Source organism: Antennarius striatus, chromosome 1, assembly GCF_040054535.1.
Source record: "Antennarius striatus isolate MH-2024 chromosome 1, ASM4005453v1, whole genome shotgun sequence".
Lineage (NCBI taxonomy): Eukaryota > Metazoa > Chordata > Actinopteri > Lophiiformes > Antennariidae > Antennarius > Antennarius striatus.
This window is the reverse complement of record NC_090776.1, coordinates 17,183,733-17,202,349: the sequence shown is the minus strand read 5'-3', so window position 1 is coordinate 17,202,349 and position 18,617 is coordinate 17,183,733. Positions and strand designations below refer to the sequence as shown.

Genomic DNA, 18,617 nt, shown 5'->3' with positions numbered 1-18,617 from the left:
ATCTAGGACGCTAAAATCTGTATTTATCTGTAGATAAATTTTTATTTTCTTATCTATTCTCTATTGTTATTTATTTTTAGCTTTTCATTCTTAAATTCTCTTTAGTCTAACGTACAGTAAAAGTTACATTACTATACAACAGTATAGTATATGTTGTTATTATGTCTTGTAATTGTTTCTGTTAAGTCTTTCTTGTTTATAGAAATATCATTTAAATGACCTCATATGGATTGTAGACAAAACTTAGATTATACTGATTGAAATATAAATAATAGGTACTAGATATAGATACTGTATACAGTATAAAGATTGAAATTTAATAAATAACATGAGCAATTCGGGTCATGAATAGGTTCTTGGAACCAATCGTGTTCGTAGGTTTAGGACTACCTTTGAACAGACTGGCAAGTGGATGTTAAAAGGACCTCTTTTAACATTTAACTTTATGAGTCCTAGTCCTAGGACTAGGACTCATAAAGTCCTAGTCCTAGGACTCTATGAGTGTTCAGTAATATTTTTTCATGCTTTACAGATAATTGATGAGGAGGAAACACAATTCATGACCAACTGCCCCCCTGCAGTGACAGAGAGCACTCCTCGCAGACGTACCAATATCCAGGTATATTGGACTGCACCTCCCAGTGGCTCCGGCTGTGTCCTCCTCAAGTATGTATGAACACCAGCCGATGCTTCTCTTTGATGTGTTGTCATTCATTATGTTAAGTGCCTCTGTCAGCGAGAGGCGGAGGAGATTACAAAATGGTTGCAATGTGTTGTTTGTTAATTTGATTTTTTGTGTCTGGTTTTGCATGAGGGGGAGCTCATAAAGGTTTGAAGTGATTTCAATGTGATTTTGTCAAAAGGTTGTTCTTAAGTTTTTTTGGAAGACGGCATGAATCTAGGGTTTTTTTTTTTTTTTTTTTACCAATCCAGCGATGGTGATGCCATGTCCTGTTTCTCATTAGTTTCAGTGCAGTTTGCAACATCATCATAACATGTTATCATCATGATGCTGTATTTGTTATGCCCTTTAGTTGTTAATGTGAAAAGAAGCTTCCTTCTATCAATGTTTTCTTCACCCTGCATCACTGCTTTTAACTCAGTCTGACCAGAGAGAGAGATGGCTCCTACAAATATGAATGTCTGTATATGAATCATTGGATATTGTTCAGTTGTCAGCCTTCAATTAAAAATCATACGAACAAATAAACACTAGTGTAACCCTGTCAATAATGTGCTTCTAGTTTAGGTTCCAATTATTGTGACTTTATTTGAAGGATGTGATTTGCTACATAAATATCCATAAGTTAATAATTCATGTCAGACAGTTCATATATGTTAAATATGTAGTTAATAGAATATGTATTTTATTTCATAGTATTTTATTAGGAAAAGGGGAATAAGTTAGGAGCTAAAAATTGAAATTGATTACTTGTTTATGGTGGTCTGATTTCAGTGACGCACCAGGTGCAGAGAAAAAAAAAAACAGTAGAAGAATCGTTGTTAGTTTTTGGTTTTTTTAGATTTCATTCAATTTACTCTCCTACCAGGTAGTTCATTTAATGTACCTTTTAGTAGTCTGAGACTTTCTCAACTTGTTTGGTACTATGTCAAGAACTACTACCATAGTGTGCTACTGTCAGTACGTCTCATACTGATGATAATGTACGAACAATAACAGTAAAGGTGCACTGCTTGTGATGTCAGGTTAATGTACATTGACTCTGTTCGAGTTATTCCGACAGGCAAAGCAGGTTTAAATGCAGAGCATCTCATCAGATTTTCATTCCCTCTGCATGAGGTATTCATTGCCTTTATTAGTTGTTCAGCCGACACCAATCAATTCAGCTGTAGTGTGTCCTCTGGGCTTCGATTCGGACATGTAGTCATGTTCACTTGGATGGATCGTGATGCAAAGCATTTTATTAACTCAGTACTGTAGAGGAATACAGGAGGTGCTATGGTCCACAGACGGACTTCTGATCAATGTATTACTTCCTCATTTGTGGAGTGTCAAGACTGCAGTCTTCAGGTGTCCCGCCCTAATGGATGATTAGAATGTTGCATTTCTTAGTACTGCAATGCCTGTTATTATGAAACTTGCCATGGAAGGTGCAAAGTGTTCCCTCCTGCAGTATTTTCATCACCTGTTTGACTCTTCATACACTATCTCATGCTGGTGCAAATCTCCTTGTTCCAGTCTCCTTTACTTTTGTAGCCTTCTCCTCTTTGATTTCCTCTTCATTTTGCTGTTGTCATCGTTGTCTCTCAGCAGGTCGCATACCTCTGCTCTCCTAGTAGAGACAAGTGGTGCAACAGCAGGATTGTATTCAGTAAGCACCTCCATAAACGAAAAAACATGAAAGTAAGACAGCTTGTATAGCCTTGAAAGAGATACTTGAAAATGCAGAGATAAGGATGTACTACCAGAGAGCAAACAATAAGAGAGGCATGGGAGTTCAAAAGATGCCGCTGAATATCATGGTTCTAAGAAGGAATGTTCTTCCTGTCTCCTTGTTGGTGTTAAGATCATAAAGTTTCTGTATGCCTTTTGGCTGCGACACAACAAAGAACTTGTTAGAGAAGTTATACAACTCTGACAGAAAAAATGAAAAGTGATAATATAAAGTATGTTAAATGAAAATTGGCTATGCTATCATATAGCCCTGGTGAACAGAAACACAAACACACAGTCAGCACAGTCAACAAATGAAAGAGAAGCATCAGGTGAAAAAAGTGACAAGTAAATTGAGATTTAGATGCACATGAAAAACAGCAAAGAGAGGGTAACATCATTTTCCGTAATTCTGTGACCACATCGAGCTGCTTTTCATCTGCCTGAATAAACAAAACAAAACAAAGCTCTTGATTATTATGGCTCTTTCCATAAAATTACAGGTGTGCATGTGTGCGGCATATGTACATATGTAACCTCAAACATTGTGCCAGTAATCTTGTTCTGTTATAATTTGCTCCAGCATAATTGGTAGTTGTCCTTTAGTTGGAAAGGCTTGGTCTTGTTCTAGGTTGGTCCTCGGTGATTATGGTCAGGCCAGGATGCTCGTTCAAACTCCTGAACTTGGAACACTGACCTCATAAGTTCCAACATCAAATTTGCTTATTTTCAGCTTGTTATGTACCAGTATAAAAGAAGACATGTATCTAAGGTCTGTTCAGTGTGCTGAGATCTTTGTCATGTGGTTACAAATGATTTAGAGCACACTACCAACTACCAATTTCTTCCACTTTAACAGCACTGTCTGTCTATCCACTACCCAATTAGTGTTTTCTCTCTCTGTTTAGTTTCCTTACTAACATATGAAGCTGAAGCACTTCCCTCTCTAGCTTACATTAGGGAATTCTATTGACAACTTTAGTTCCTAGAGAGGAATGGTGATGGTCACATGCACACATTAAAATGTATAAAAGATTTTGCTGCAAGACTAACATGAGCATTAATCTCATAAAAAGTTGGCCCCTTTTTATAGGGTTAAACTGAGAATACATGCAGACAAAAAAAAGAGAGCACACTACCAACAACCTGTCCACATTTACAATCTGAGCATCTCAATCATGAACTGTAGATTAAATACTGTATAGACTGTTAATTAACAGATGTAGTCTGCTAATATTTAAGCACTGCTTTTTCACAAGCTACATGCTTCATCACAGAACTGTTTCAATAAGATTAATTTATAAATGTTAAAAGGGTTGAGTCCCTTGCTTTCCATGTGACACTATCCAGTAACTAAATCCATGTTGTTCACATGACTTTCTGTTAGATTGGACACTGCAATCACAGAGTATTTTTAATAGGTACATACTGCTTGGGGCATTGCTGTTTAAACAAGGTGCCAAAGATAATAGCCGGCTCCTGAATACTACTTTTCTTTCTTCTAATAAAAAACAGCAAAAATAACGACTACTTTTTGAGTGAAAATGCTAGGTTTCCAATGCTGAATGGTATTAAAATGTAAGACTTTTATTTCTTCTTGTCTTCCTCATCATTCTTTAAGTGATGTCAGATCTTACTGTTAAAATTCTCACTCAGTAATATTCAACAAAGATGGATTTTGGGCTCTAAATTAAATGCTTTTTTTATGTACAATTAGCTTTAAAACAGTTGCCTTCCATTTTTGTTAATTCGGTGGAACATGATGGTAAAATAAAAAAAGATCTGGAAATTTTCCAATTCAAAAAACCTATTTTCACAACTGCATTGAATCCTTGTGGTTGGCTACATCCTGGTGGTCCCACAGAATTGGACTGAGCCACATCAAACGATAATCCGTGTACTGCAGCCAATACTGAAGTTGCCATTATCTTTTATCTTTCCATTTATTGGTAGGAAGCAATTTATTTGTCATCTCCCTCTGCCGGGTGATCTGCTGGGGTTATGTTCTGATAGGCTGTCTGAGTGAGTCTGTGTGTCTGTGATCTTTTGAATGTCACAACTACTGCATCTGCAGCTTTTAAAATCTCCCTCAGCACAATAAAAATACAGATCAAGGAAGAAAATAGAAGTCAAGAAACTAAAGCCGAGCAGACTTGTATTTGTGTAGTGGATTTGTGGAATGTGCCTTGATACAGCAGTAGCAGCAGAAGCAGCAACACATAGTATTTAAGAAAGTTACATAATTTAATCCCTGGTTGTATCAGAAGCGTGGTTTTATCTATTGTGCATGAAAATGAGAATTTAGACAAAGGAAGGTTATTCTTGGTCTTGGTTTTGCTTATTTTTCTTTCTCACTCTTTTCTTTTCTCCCTTGCGTGCATTCCTGCATCCTCTCTAACACTCCCACACACATTTAAATCAGTGGCCTTTTGGGGTGATTGGGATCGGTGGTGGACCTGGCAAAGTGAGATAGAATTTAAATTGGATGTTAAATAAGCATTACTCTGCTTGATTGCCTGACGAGGAAAGTGGGAAAGCAGTAAGGCAGAAAGTGGGGAGTTATGTGAAACCGGGTGAGATTGAATTAGAGCTTGAACATTTAGAGATGTGTTCTTGAGGTATCTTAGGTTGAATGACTTCATTTACATTAGGAGGGATCGTTTTAGCTGTAAATCACACTTGCTTTTTCAAACAGCACCATCATTTTACATATGGTCTAATATAATAATATACAGTAATATAGGAACTAGTGGGAACCCGTGGAAATTCCACAATAAGATAGATAGATAGATAGATAGATAGATAGATAGATAGATAGATAGATAGATAGATAGATAGATAGATAGATAGATAGATAGATAGATAGATAGATAGATACGTTAATAATCCCAATGGAAATTCAGGATGAATAATATCAGACTTTATTATTTTTTTTCTTCGCCGTCACAAGTAAACAAACCGCTGTGTTCAACGAAGCCGTAACGGCTCTATGTGTGTGGGACAGACGAACGCGAAGATGAAGGCCGCTTCGGCATTATGGTCCGGCCATCCGGGTAGACGCCGGCTTCCTAAATTGGGTCTTGTTGAATAAAGCATCGGGGTTCCCCACACGACAGCGTGAGGTCCGTCACAATCAAAGAATATAAACCGCTATGTTTGATGAAGACAAAACGGCTCCGTAAGTGAGAGACATGAACAAATGTGAAGACCGGAGCTAACTTGGCTAGTGGCCCGAACTTCTGGGTTGACGCCGGAAAGCATGACGGTGTGAGGTTTTCAAGTGAGCTTATTCAAATGTATAGGTGGGGATAAATAAATAGAAAATGGTTTAATAATTCAGCAAGGATTATTGTGTATAAGAGAAGTGTGGAAGAAGTGTATATGTGCATTATTAAAATGTGTGTCTATTTGATCATATAGTTGTGTGTGTGTGTGTGTGTGTGTGTGTGTGTGTGTGTGTGTGTGTGTGTGTGTGTGTGTGTGTGTGTGTGTGTGCGTGTGCATGTGTGAATATAACAACGTGTCAGAAACAGATTTTCTGAGAAGGAATAAAAGAAATGTGAGACAGGAGTGTAACAAGAGTCTTTAACTAAAAAGGTATTTTGACTGGTATGGAAGGAAGTTGTGACTTGGAGACTCGGAGCATCAAGGCGTTTTTAAAAAAAAAACTTTTACTATTTCAATTGAATTCTCAGAATTGGTCTTCATCACATTTCACTTTCTTCCTCACATATTACTTCGCTATTATTTTTCACTCAGAATGAATACCTTTGAGCACTTCACAAAGAGAGCATTTTGAGGAGTATGAGTGTTATTGTTCATTAATGATATTGTGCAAAATAAAACTTGCATTTATTATCTTTGTTTTAAATTAATATTCTGACATGAGTACCTTTATTTTCTTGTCTGTTTTTAAGAAGACTGATCTTAAGCTTCTTTTATTTCCTTTCTTTTCTTCTTACTTTTCCACACAATACTCAAAAGGTAATTGAATCCTTGAAATCAGAGACCGTACAATATTATGTTGGTACATGAAGACCATGCCACACTCTACTTCACTGTTGCTGTGGAGGTTTGGATTGTACAAATTGCTCCCCCAAATCCAATTTATCGTCATTTACAATCAATGGAGAACCACTCTTACTATTTTAAATGGCACATTTGAGTGATTTAAGAGAATTTGGGTCTTTATTTAGTTTTCTGTTTGGGATTAGACGTTACTTTCGACAGTGCACTTAAAGGCTGACATTATCTCCTGTATTCTACTGCCTGTTCTGTCCCCTCAACTGCCATATTTGTAAGCCAAGTGTGACTTTGATCGACAAAGAAACCATGCAACCTGAAATGTCGAATTATTTTCTTGTAAGTTTGTCACAGTACAGCGCTGCTGTGATGACATGCCGTCAACCACTTAGTACTACTTTTCTAATTGTTTTGAGTCCCCCTATGTGTCAACTGAATCAATGTTTATTTATTTATGCATGACAACATGGCTCGGTGCTTTACTGCATGAAATCCATGTTTTAATCACTCTACTACTCTACTACCGATTACAAATTGTCAACAAATGAAGCAGAACATGCAGCCGCGTATTGCAATTAAGGGGTGTAGAATGCAAACATCCTAATGAGCAAATTTATCAGACTGGAAGACACAGCGGTTCAAGGTTTAGTGGGTATAATAAACATAGTTGGTGAAATGTTCTTACATACATGAATAGTTATTTATTAGACCTATTAAGTTAAAACATGTCCTTCAGTGAAATGGTTAAGATTTTGACAGTGCCCTTACTTAAACCACGGTTATTATTTATTGTGTCTTTAAAATGTTAATTTTGAGGAATTGTTGAGTCCATTTACCCAACTAGATTATAAAAAAACATGTAATGTCTAAATGATGTTAAGAGAGATGTAATGTGTCTGATTCATCTGATCTTTGTATATAATTGACCTTTTCTGTCCCTAAGTCACTGTATAGTTTCCCTTGTCAACCTTGAGGTCAACTGAGATCACTGGTGTTTAACACTAGACCACAGTACAACTCAGTACAGTCTGATTCTCAAGAAGAATTTGTATCAAAATGATCCAGCTGGATAGGACCCACCTGGATCCGACATTACACCAGCACCTCAATCCAGCACCTCATCATTGGGATTTATTCCCATGGAAACCCTCCTGCAGCCAGGGCTGGTTTAAATGTGGGTGTTTGTGAGGATGTTAGGTGCCTAGAGTCTTGTTTTCTGTTTTGTTTCCTCAAGTCTGCTGGCCTCTGAAAAGGTTTTGGGCCTGATTTACATGTCAAGGCCCCCTCAGACCTGTGTTCTCCACCACCCAATGGAACAAATGTTTTAGACAGCTCAATCAAGAATCCCCCCTCTGCCAGGCCTCACATTCAGGGGAGCATTGCTGCTGCCCTGCCAGTCAGTTCTTACCCACAGAGTTGACCTTGTCAACTTTGCGCTTTGCAAATCACTTTATGTTTAGTTATGGATTTTTCATTTTTGTCACTTTTTCCACTATCCAAGTTTTCATTTTTTATGCTATCTATTTCCCAGACAGACTGACTCATTAAATTCAAGATTTGCCACATTTATTGATGTCTTTTGTCTTTCTTCTTAAAACTTTGCAGCCTCTTCTCCTGTCCTCCAGTCTCTTGTTCTAATGACATTCACTCCTGCTTATGTCCCTTCTATCAACATTTGCACTTGGTTTTGGTTCTCCAATCAAAGTTCATCCCTCACTGCCTTCCTCTCTTCTTCAAATCTCTGTGCAGGGCAAGCATTGTTCAGAAGAGGATAATCTATTTCCAGGATGAAGGCTCACTCACAAAGCGAATGTGTGAGAAAGGTAGGCTTCATTCATTGACATGAACTGAATAATTAATAAGGAATTTCTTATCCCGTCAATCTCCCAGCTGATTCTCTATTCGACTCTCCACTGATGTTTAACTGGTTCAGTTTTTTTTCTGTCTTCTCCTACTTTGTTTTTATCTGTTATTTTTGATTCTGGTGCAGGGATTTTCCTCTCTGCTGTGCTGCCTTGGTATGCGAGTGATTGCAAATGAGTGTAACCCCTGGCTGTGCATGACATTGGATGCCACATTGCGCAGCAGATCAAAAGAACTTTTATTCATATCCTCACATATTCTCCTTCTCCCATTCTCCTATTCCTTTTGACTCTCGACTTTGTCAAATCATTCATCTCCTTGCATGATGGACACCAGTTAAACTTGTGGTGTGTGTGTGTGTGTGTGCTTGTGCACTACTTTATACTGACAATTTCTGTACATCCCAAAGTCATCTTTTATCAAACTCTTTTTCACCTCCCTCTTCTGTACCATCCTTTAATTTTTTTCTATAGAGCCCCTGTATGGAGACGGAACAGATAAACCTTTCTTGGACTGCTGTGCCTGTGGAACAGCAAAGTACCGAGTCACCTTCTTCGGGAACTGGTCAGAGAAGATTCATCCCAAAGATTACCCACGTAAACAAAAACTCAGATTTACATCATGCCACTTCAGCTCCATCACACATTGAATGAAAGTCTTTTGTTGCTGTCAGAATTTCCCAGAAAAAGAGTTAAAGTAGGATTGATAATATTGCCTGTGAAGGCAAAACCTTTCACAGACGACAATGCCATATTTCCCCATTCAATAACACGCTTTCACTTCCTTCATTGTCACTTCATTTCAATGAAATGGGTTTGGTGGTTAATTTTCAACTGATCAGACATTCAATATCCTGTTGCTGTTGATACTCACCAGCTCTAAAAACATCTTCGGCTGAAATACATCCTCAACAATGCAGTATTTACTCCTGTTTTGTTTTTATTTTATTTTTAACATTTGCTAAAAGTTGCAATGACCAGCTCTTTTCAGAAAATGTTTTATAATCCTCCAAACATAAAAACATCGAAGAGTTATAATAATCAGTCTATTTGGAAGCTTTCTTTTTTTGTTTTTTTCTCCAAAGGATTGCTTTCAAAGCTACCAAACTTTTCAAATTAATTAAAAATATAAGTATTTCCATTTGGTAATTTAAACTCTCCAGGATTTTTTATTTTATGTTGTTTACTGAGTCTGAAGGTTGATAAAGTTACCTCGATCATATTTCCAATAAACCATGAAAAATAATCTTTATATATATATATATATATATATATATATATATATATATATATATATATATATATATATATATATATATATATATATATATATATATATATATATAATTTAAAAAAAAACAAATTTCAGAGTTTCCATATGATGTAGTTTTTTTTTAAGAATATGTGGATTCTTCACCTCCCCGTTGTGATGTGGAAGGTGATGATTGGTATGGTCGGGATTAATGTGCGTATAAACCCAGGCAATGACAGCCAGGATGTGAATGAAGGCATGGATTTTACTGGCTGTCTTGTCTGAATCAGGTTGACAGGTCGATTTACTGATTAGAGCGGAGTAAGATAAGCTCCAAGATTGAGAGGACTTTTAATTTAATACTTCACAGAGCGAGCATTGGTTAAGTGTCACTATCACCCATAAATATACAAATACACATCTCACACATATAGTAGAACAACTTAAAAGAGGACAGGGAGAGCTGAGTGGTCTCTTCGTTCAGTTCATCTCTCAGGATGCTACATTGTATTTCTCCTTGTTCAAAGTCATATCCATAGTAACCACTGATTATTAAGCTGCACATTTTTTTCCAGACGATATGATTCACATATTAATAAAAGGTTTCTTATATATAAGTTTCTAATTATAACACAACAAAAATGAGGTCTGACTTTTCTTTTCCTGCTTAAATAAAATGTTGTTTTGCTAGTGGAGTAAATCCCCATTCCATGTTTCTATCTTCACTGTTTGTCCTTCAGTTGTAGGAGCTTTAAACTGTTGCAATGACATACATTTTGGGACCAAAGATTCAGTGGAAAACAGGCCAAATGTTCTATTTTTCTTTTCCCTTTTGTCCTCATTGTAAGTCATGCAGCAATGCATGGCTATTCAACCCAAGGCATGGCAGGTCAGCCAGACAAAAAAGTATTTTGAGAGTGTGCAGTATGTCCTGGTTGTCAACAAAGATTGTCTTGTGGGATGAACTGGAGATAGAGAAAAGGAGAAAGAGGGATAAATAATTTAACATTCCTTTGGGGACACAATATATTGAAGACTAGACTGATAATTTAGACATCAAGACAGTAGTTGCATTAACCATTGTTATCTTTAAGATTTAACATTTTCTTTCCCTCAACAAAATATGACTACCGTATATATAAATATATATTTCAGTCTCTACATTATTTAACTGTCTAATATTCTTTGTGCACTGCCCTTTAATATAAACAACGGCGTATTTCTGTAAACAAAGGGGCGGCAGTGGCTCAGTGGTAAAGCGGGCGGTGGAGCGGGTCGTCCCATGATTCAAGATCGGCGGTTCGATTCCCGCTCCCGCCCCCCGAAAAAAATACCCGGAGGTGAGCTGACAGTGGGAGGTGTCAGCTCACCTCTACAGCACTGCCGAGGCACCCTTGAGCAAGGTACTGTCCCCTTTACAAATTGCTCATTTGAGGCGCACCAAGAAGGAGCTGCCTGCCACTCTACTTCCCTTGCATGCCTACAGGCCCCCTTGTGTGTGGTGTGTGTATTACAGGGGCCTGTACACACTAATATGCATGCATGTGATTTGATTTGATTGACTAACAAAAACTAGAGTGTGTGTTCTTAATTTCCCTTTGGGAATTATAACAGTGTATTACATTAAAATTAAAAACATTTCCTTATCACCTACCTATAACACACTACAATTCATTTTTGTTGGACACTATGATCGACTATTTTCTCTTAGTTGCATCCATCAGACAAGGAGTGGGACAGTGTTAGCTGAGTATCAAATGGGATTGTATACTTTAATTCCTCTACTGATACAGTAATATAGAAGTAAGATGCATCATGGTAGACAGCACAGTCCACATCTCTTTGCATCAGTTGCATAAAATTCTTAAGAATGCCTGCAAAAATGTCCACGAGCAATTCTCTGAAATGCAGCAATGCATCAGAGATCAAAGGATCCTACAACCCTAAGAGACAGGTCAAAGTATCCGCCTACATTGTTATAGCTTTTTCTTAAAACAGCCCTGTAAAGTTGCGTCTGATTAGTAAATATCACTTTGCTACTCAACAACATAATTTTGCTGCTCCATTTCTTTCATGTTATAAAAACACACACAAATTAACGGTGGAAGCCAACCAGAGGAGCAGGCAATAACCAACCAGTCCATTAAAAAAGAGGAGACTTGCATAGAGATATACTCCCTTTGAATCAAAGTAATACTGCCTCTCTCTTATGCCTAAGGCTCAGATGATAAATATAAAACTTCTAACCAAAGTCATTATGTTAAAGCCTTTTAGTTATTGGTGATGGCTCCCTGCCTAATGGGCTGAAATATTTATGAAAGACTGGAGAACAGTGGCCTTAAAAATTCATAAAAGACAATCAAATCAAATCCACTTTTATTCGTCCACACAATGGGGAAATTATGTTTTCCACTCCAGTTTTTTTGTACATGCATATACTGTATATATGTGTTAGTCAGAATACACACACACAAATATCGTATACAGGCCCCTGAACACAACACACACTAGGGGCCTGTAGGCATGCAGTTAATGACAACCAGTAAAAGAGAGGTGGAGAGACGGGTCGCGACTTCGGGGGTGCACCCCAATGAGCAGCTTGTGGGGGGGACGGCGCCTTGCTCAAGGGCGCCTCGGCAGTGGCTGGGAGGTGAGCTGACACCTCCCACTGTCAGCTCGCACTCCGAAGATGTCTGGCTGGAGCGGGAATCGAACCGCCGATGACGTCCGCTCTACCGCTGAGCCACTGCCGCCCCACAATGAACAAAATTATAAAACTATCAATATGTCCAGAATAATCTGGACAGACATGACAAAAATGATGTAATGGATACTAATTCATGGATTTATCTTTATTATCAAAAAGAGCCATCTTTGAAGATAAAGTATAGAGTAACAAAAAACCCTTTAAGATACTTTTCAACTGGGTCCTTGCTACACTCAAAGCACCAGCCCTTTTCACTTTTCTAGACCATAAGGAAGCAAACTGTGTAAGGCAACCTTTCACTTAACAGGTCGTTCATGTACAAAAACGAGTACCCACCTGAAAAAAATTTTCTAAATCAATGTCCTTGCTCAACAAGTTATATTGGAACAATACATTTTACCATGTTTTCTTGTTAAGGCTGATAACTTACTAATGGGCATATTTCATCAGGCTGGTTGAAAGGATCATCACTTTCTTTTCCTCATTTTGAATGTCTTTGTGAGTGGTGTTTCTCCGTAAAAACAGAGACAAATAAATGTAATACACTTGGAAAGCAAGGGCATATAAAAATCCTTTTAACTGCAATGAGAAAAGACTGCCTGTTATTGCTAAAAGTACATCACGGCCTTGTAAGATGATAATGACTTGTCTTTGAGGAATCACTTGTGATCCTGGTTGTCGTTCAACTTTAACCAGTACACAGAAAAGGTTAGAGGGGTTTGCGCACGGATTCAGCCTCAGAAATGTTTAGCTAGATTATTTGATGCCAGGTCATATGGTATAGATGTAATCAATACATTTGTAGAATGCAGTACTCATTAAGCTACATCAGTGCTACATCCACACAATAAACACTGCTAAACATCCACCACTATACTTCTGTGAGCAGCTGATACAATCTCCCTTTAGTTGAGTTTCCAAGCATCATCTAGTCTCCATCTTTGTGGGGGTAGAAATTAAAAAGTGAAAAGAAGTGTATCACTTACAAGTTGTCAGTCTCTGTGTCTGCCCTGTCCAAAGAAGTGAATAAACCACAATACAGCCTACTATTAGGAGAATACTGTGCTGCAGACACAGAGGTTGGGTTACATTGAGGGTGATTAATCTGTTCACATGCACATGCGAATCAGTTGAAAGCAGCAAGGTTAGCTTCCTGAGCTGCAGAGTACGGGCTCTATTTTGGGAATGAGGACGACTTGTTTGAGGTGTCAACATTGCTAAATAATGTAGTTTGTGTATGAGAACAACAACTTTCATTAAAGATTGTTTTTAGATAAGCTTGGTGGCCTGATCTTTGGACTCCAACTGGCTTTTATTGCTGACTATTACACATGCAGGAAGGCGATGCAGCCTCATCGGTTAACCTCAGTGTTAGCCTCAGTGACATGAGTGGGGCTGTTTAAATAGCAATGCACCATGTGCCCATAACATTCAAAGAGTGAGACATAGTCTGACTTTTTTCTTCTTCTTGTGCCTTAGTTTATGGCTTGCACCACCAGGGATGACCTCCACTGTGCAGTGGACTGGGTCCATGTGTTATGAAAGAATGTCTTAAATAACAGTGGAAGGCTAAATTGTCACTGTATCTAAATTGATTGTGTCCATCCAAAGTTTGTCATCAAAGAACAGTTTCAGCGGATGTATGTCATCTTTTTTCAACAGGTCGTGCCAATCACTGGTCAGCCATTATTGGTGCCTCCCATTCTAAGAATTATGTGCTGTGGGAATATGGTGGCTATTCCAGTGATGGAGTTAAACAGGTAGCTGAGCTGGGCTCCCCGGTCAAAATGGAGGAAGAGATCAGACAGAAGGTAAGATTCTTCTAGCAGCAAGAGATAATGGATACATCATCATTTTTGTTTGAGGGGTGTTGAATTGCATGACTTTACAGGGGCCTTGCAAGGTGTGGACTAGTTTGTTTTGTAGGGATGACAGATTTCAGTGTTGATTTGACATTGTTGTTCATACTAATTGTTGCTTTCCTACCTTGACACCACAATGCCTGTACAGCTGTGCCTAAACTCCTTTGATTTGCCATTATATTAAAGTTTAGATGAAAATGAAAACCATCTCGCAAAATTCAATTAAATTTCACATGTCAGCTTTGGGGTAAAGGTATACAACTTATAACTGTGTTTTAAAAATTTTTTTTTCTCATTTTCTTCTCATTTTTTGAAATTAATTTCCAAATTGTGAAAAAAGAAGTATTTTTGGCTCTCATATTAAACTTGATGCCACTGCATGTGGTGGTGAACTAAATTGGTTGTATTGTCCAGTTTTTTTAACAATGAAAACTTTTCTTTTATAATATTAAACATCATTCTATTATCATTGTTAACACATGTTTCATGTCTAGGTCTTGGTCTCACCTACTGTTTCTACCTCATATTTTAAATGGAATTTCAAAGGTTGCACTTCACTATGAGACATAACATGACAACATTTATTTACATTACTTCACATGGCATGTTGTTTCTTCCTCCCCGGCCTTTCTTTTCTTTCTAGCTTCTGTAAAGAGCATGGAATATTTTTCTTATTTTCCACTTGCCTTTTTCACTGAAAATAACCCATGCTGGCAGAGCAGATGGTCCTGCAGAGTGCTTATTGTCGGCTAATATTGAAGACCTGGAGTCACAGCAGATAATGAGAGCATACTGTGAACAATAAGGTCTCGTTGTGTGAACATGTGTCATTACTGCTGCCCCACTGGTATTACAGCACACTTTTTTTTTATGTCATTCTCATCTTTCTTCTCAACCTTGAGAGATTGTAATGATACATGATGTTATTGATCGATGCAGCCAGTCTGCTGAAGGATATTCATTTTTAGCCTTTATTTTCATGTGGCATTTGCACAAAAATTGCAGAGACACTACTTTCAATGGTAGAATTTGCAGGATTAGATTTAAACAGATGTATTATAATTGTTGGATTTCTCTTATCAGTGATCAAAGTAAAGCGGTTTAACAGGAAGACATGATCCTAACCCTTCTGTTATTATATCATTATAAGGTGTGGTGTTACTCATACTGTGCTGTTGAAAATAATTGCTCATTATTTACTGAGCGGCACAAAGGCAGGGTGACTATTATACAATCAATGCAAACCCTGATTAGTATGAGGTCATTCAGCAGCTGAAGAAATTGTGGGTAATTAGACTTTAAAAATATATTTGTCTAGGTTAAATTGGACAGTTTAATTTTTTGAACTTTAAGTATGCTTTAAGTGTCTTTTTTTTTTGCAAGTAATGATACAAAATCAATCATAACCTGCCCGTCTTTCTTTTCCTTGCTACACAACATGTCATTTCCAGGGAAAGACACAAAATGTAAACAGGTCCATTGCAGTGCTTTGAGCTTTCAATGCTGAGATTGGACATAACCTGAATAAAACTAACTCCCATTCTATTTGAAAGTAATTTGCACACACACTGGCTACTTAATCTGCTTCATCTCGCTATATGATGATTCTGCTAACAGTGGATCAGATATTGGTTTGTCATATAATAAGTCATTAATGAGGAAGACAATAATTACCTTACCTATAGTCCTTCCCCACATTTGTTTGTGTAATGTACGTGAGACGGACATCACCTTTTCTTCATTGATTGTTTAAATACTTCTACTATTTGAGAGGACATAATGTAAATTAATCCTGTGCTCTGCACATCCAAATGGTTACAAATTCCACATTTATTTTTGTTGGGGGAAGACCAGGGAAAATTGGTTGAGACATTAATTTTTTTTCAATATATCAAGTTGCTGAGAATGAGCCTACTGTTAAGACCAACACTGTGGAAGCACAAGCACGTTTGCATGTTTATACAATGTGGCTTTTGGATATGAAAATTGCATCTTTGTCAAACACTAGCAAGGACACATTGTGCTTAATGCCATTTTAAGCAAGCAAAAGCTCACTGTGATCATTATGTTCATAGTTAACAGCACTAAGTTTTTGCCTTGTTTTTTGTCCATCATGACATATTGATTTGTTGTTGTTGACTGTTATTGCCTGTGTAATACCTAGAAGCTAAAAAACTTGTTTGGTACTCTAGTCAACTACTACAGATTCTTTGCATCTACTTTTACATGACTCCTACGGTACACAGACTGCTGATGCCCTTCAAGTAAGCAGGATACTCAAAAGAGCTGTGGAGAGCCACTTGCTAAATGCTGACACCAACAGAAAGCTGATTCTCCTTGTGTCAGATGGGGCATCAGAGGGAGTAACTAACGATGAATGCAAACTTGTTATTCATAACCAGGTTTCACTCTATCCTACGGCTGCATTGATCAGCACATTCATAGAAAGTTTCACTTGCTGAGCCAAGCAGGCATGTAGACAATGCAAGATATACATGGTAGCATGCGCGCGTGCGCACGCACACACACACACACACACACACACACACACACACACACACACACACACACACACACACACACACACACACACACACACAGATACATATGCACATGCGTGGCCATGCATACATTTTTAAAATTAGAGCAGGTGTGTCAAACTTCTTTTCAGCGGGGGCCACATCAGCGTTAGGGCCAGATGTAACTTATAAATGTAACTAAATGCAACTCAATGTAATGTAAAATAAATTTACCTACTTCTTAATGATAAATAACTCTGAAATTATTACTTATTCAAGTTACAAACATTACAGTTACACAGAGAACATTTGTTTGCTTGTTGCTCTGTTATAACATAAATCTTTTTAATTTGTAGGGTTATAAAACCCACATTAGTCTATCAATCAAGGATCAAACTATCCAAGTGAATGAAGAAAAATAACATCAAACATAAGTTATGACATGAACTTGAAAGCTTTTGTCGATGTTAAAATGGGTTTAAAAGTTGCTCATTTGGGGGCCACCATGAAGGAGCTGCCCGCCAGTCTACCTCCCTCTGCATGTGTACAGGCCCCCTGTGTGTGTTTGTTCAGGGCCTGCACACACATATGCATGTGATTTGATTTGATTTGACTAACTACAGTGTGCCACTATTTTTTTTTTAATACAAAAAGTACATGTAGGATATGTATGAGCAGGAGTCATGTAAAATAAATTTGTAATTATGCTTTATTGTGTTCAAATGTGTAGGTTAATGAACCCACTCTGCAAGACGCAGCAGAGCTTGCACACTGAAGATTTGCCACATAGTTGCCAAACTGTTAGTGCAGCAGTTACAAAGCAGATGAGAATTTGTGATAGAGGAAACTGCTCTTTGGCCATGGTCCTCAAGATGGAAAAATTCAACGTGATCATGTAGGAGTGGAGTACTGAATTCACTTTTTAGAATGGACCACCAACATAATTATGTCTGTTACTTACTTAATATGAAAGCAGAGAAAGACACTTCAAAACATATTGCTTAGCACATGTGTATAATGTCTGCTTATGTCTACACTAAGGTCAAACTAAATTGAGATAATTTGTATTATCTGGACAAACAAACAAAGAGACAGAGAGGTCACTTACAAATAATTGCAAGTGTAATATTACCTGTCTATACCTAAACTACAACTTCTGAAACCATCTACTACGAAAACCAAATCCCAGTTGGAGACAGAAGTCGGGTCAGAGGTGCTTGCATCATTAGCGGTGTTGACTCCACAACAACCCCTGTAACAATGTGTATATATATATATATATATATATATATATATATATATATATATATATATATATATATATATATATATATATATATATATATATATATATATATATATATATATATATATATATATATATATATATATATATATATATATCTCCAAACTATTTTACTAAGTTCTCAAACCAAGGGTGTTTCTATTTTTCATGATAACTTCCTGTATCTGTTCATCAACAACTTTATTTCACTACTGGCAAACTTTTTAGTGAAATATTTCATTGTTAAGGAGATATTATGTGCTGAAAAATTGTGGACTGAGTATAGTACCAAAATCTCACTGACTCAATGCACATCCTCAAGGTCTTACAGGATTTTCCATAAGTTGTACAAAATGCCACGCTTACACTCCTAGCTATTATGCAAAGCATATCCTGCTGCAAGAGCTCATTTATTCTAAAAAAAAGTACAGTATAATTCTTCCTGCCATTGAATCAGATCAGGAAAAAGACGTATCTTTTATTGAATGTTAGTGCATTTGTTTGGGCTCAGCAGGGTTTCATTCACAGCTTTCACCATCGGTTAATGGGAAACCTTGGCTTATTTTAACCAAATCAAACAGGTTAGCACTGAAAGCAGTGCTAGTTTGTGTAATGAACAAAAAAATTACAGGTATTAGTAATTAGCTTGTCACTTTTCTATCCTGTAATGATCCCTAAAGGGAAATTATTTTTCCAGTCTTATATATATTCC

At 37.3% G+C, this 18,617-nt stretch overlaps 1 protein-coding gene across 2 annotated transcripts in view; it reads left to right on the top strand.

Annotated features, from left to right (window-relative positions):
- Positions 1-18,617, top strand: part of spon1a (spondin 1a) — a 70,446-nt gene that overhangs the window by 8,707 nt on the left and 43,122 nt on the right. For both annotated transcript variants that reach the window (XM_068315398.1, XM_068315407.1), the window contains 4 exons: positions 533-666; positions 8,168-8,241; positions 8,755-8,877; positions 13,902-14,050. In XM_068315398.1, the coding sequence (XP_068171499.1) occupies positions 533-666; positions 8,168-8,241; positions 8,755-8,877; positions 13,902-14,050 (480 nt within the window). The remainder of the gene's footprint in view (positions 1-532; positions 667-8,167; positions 8,242-8,754; positions 8,878-13,901; positions 14,051-18,617) is intronic.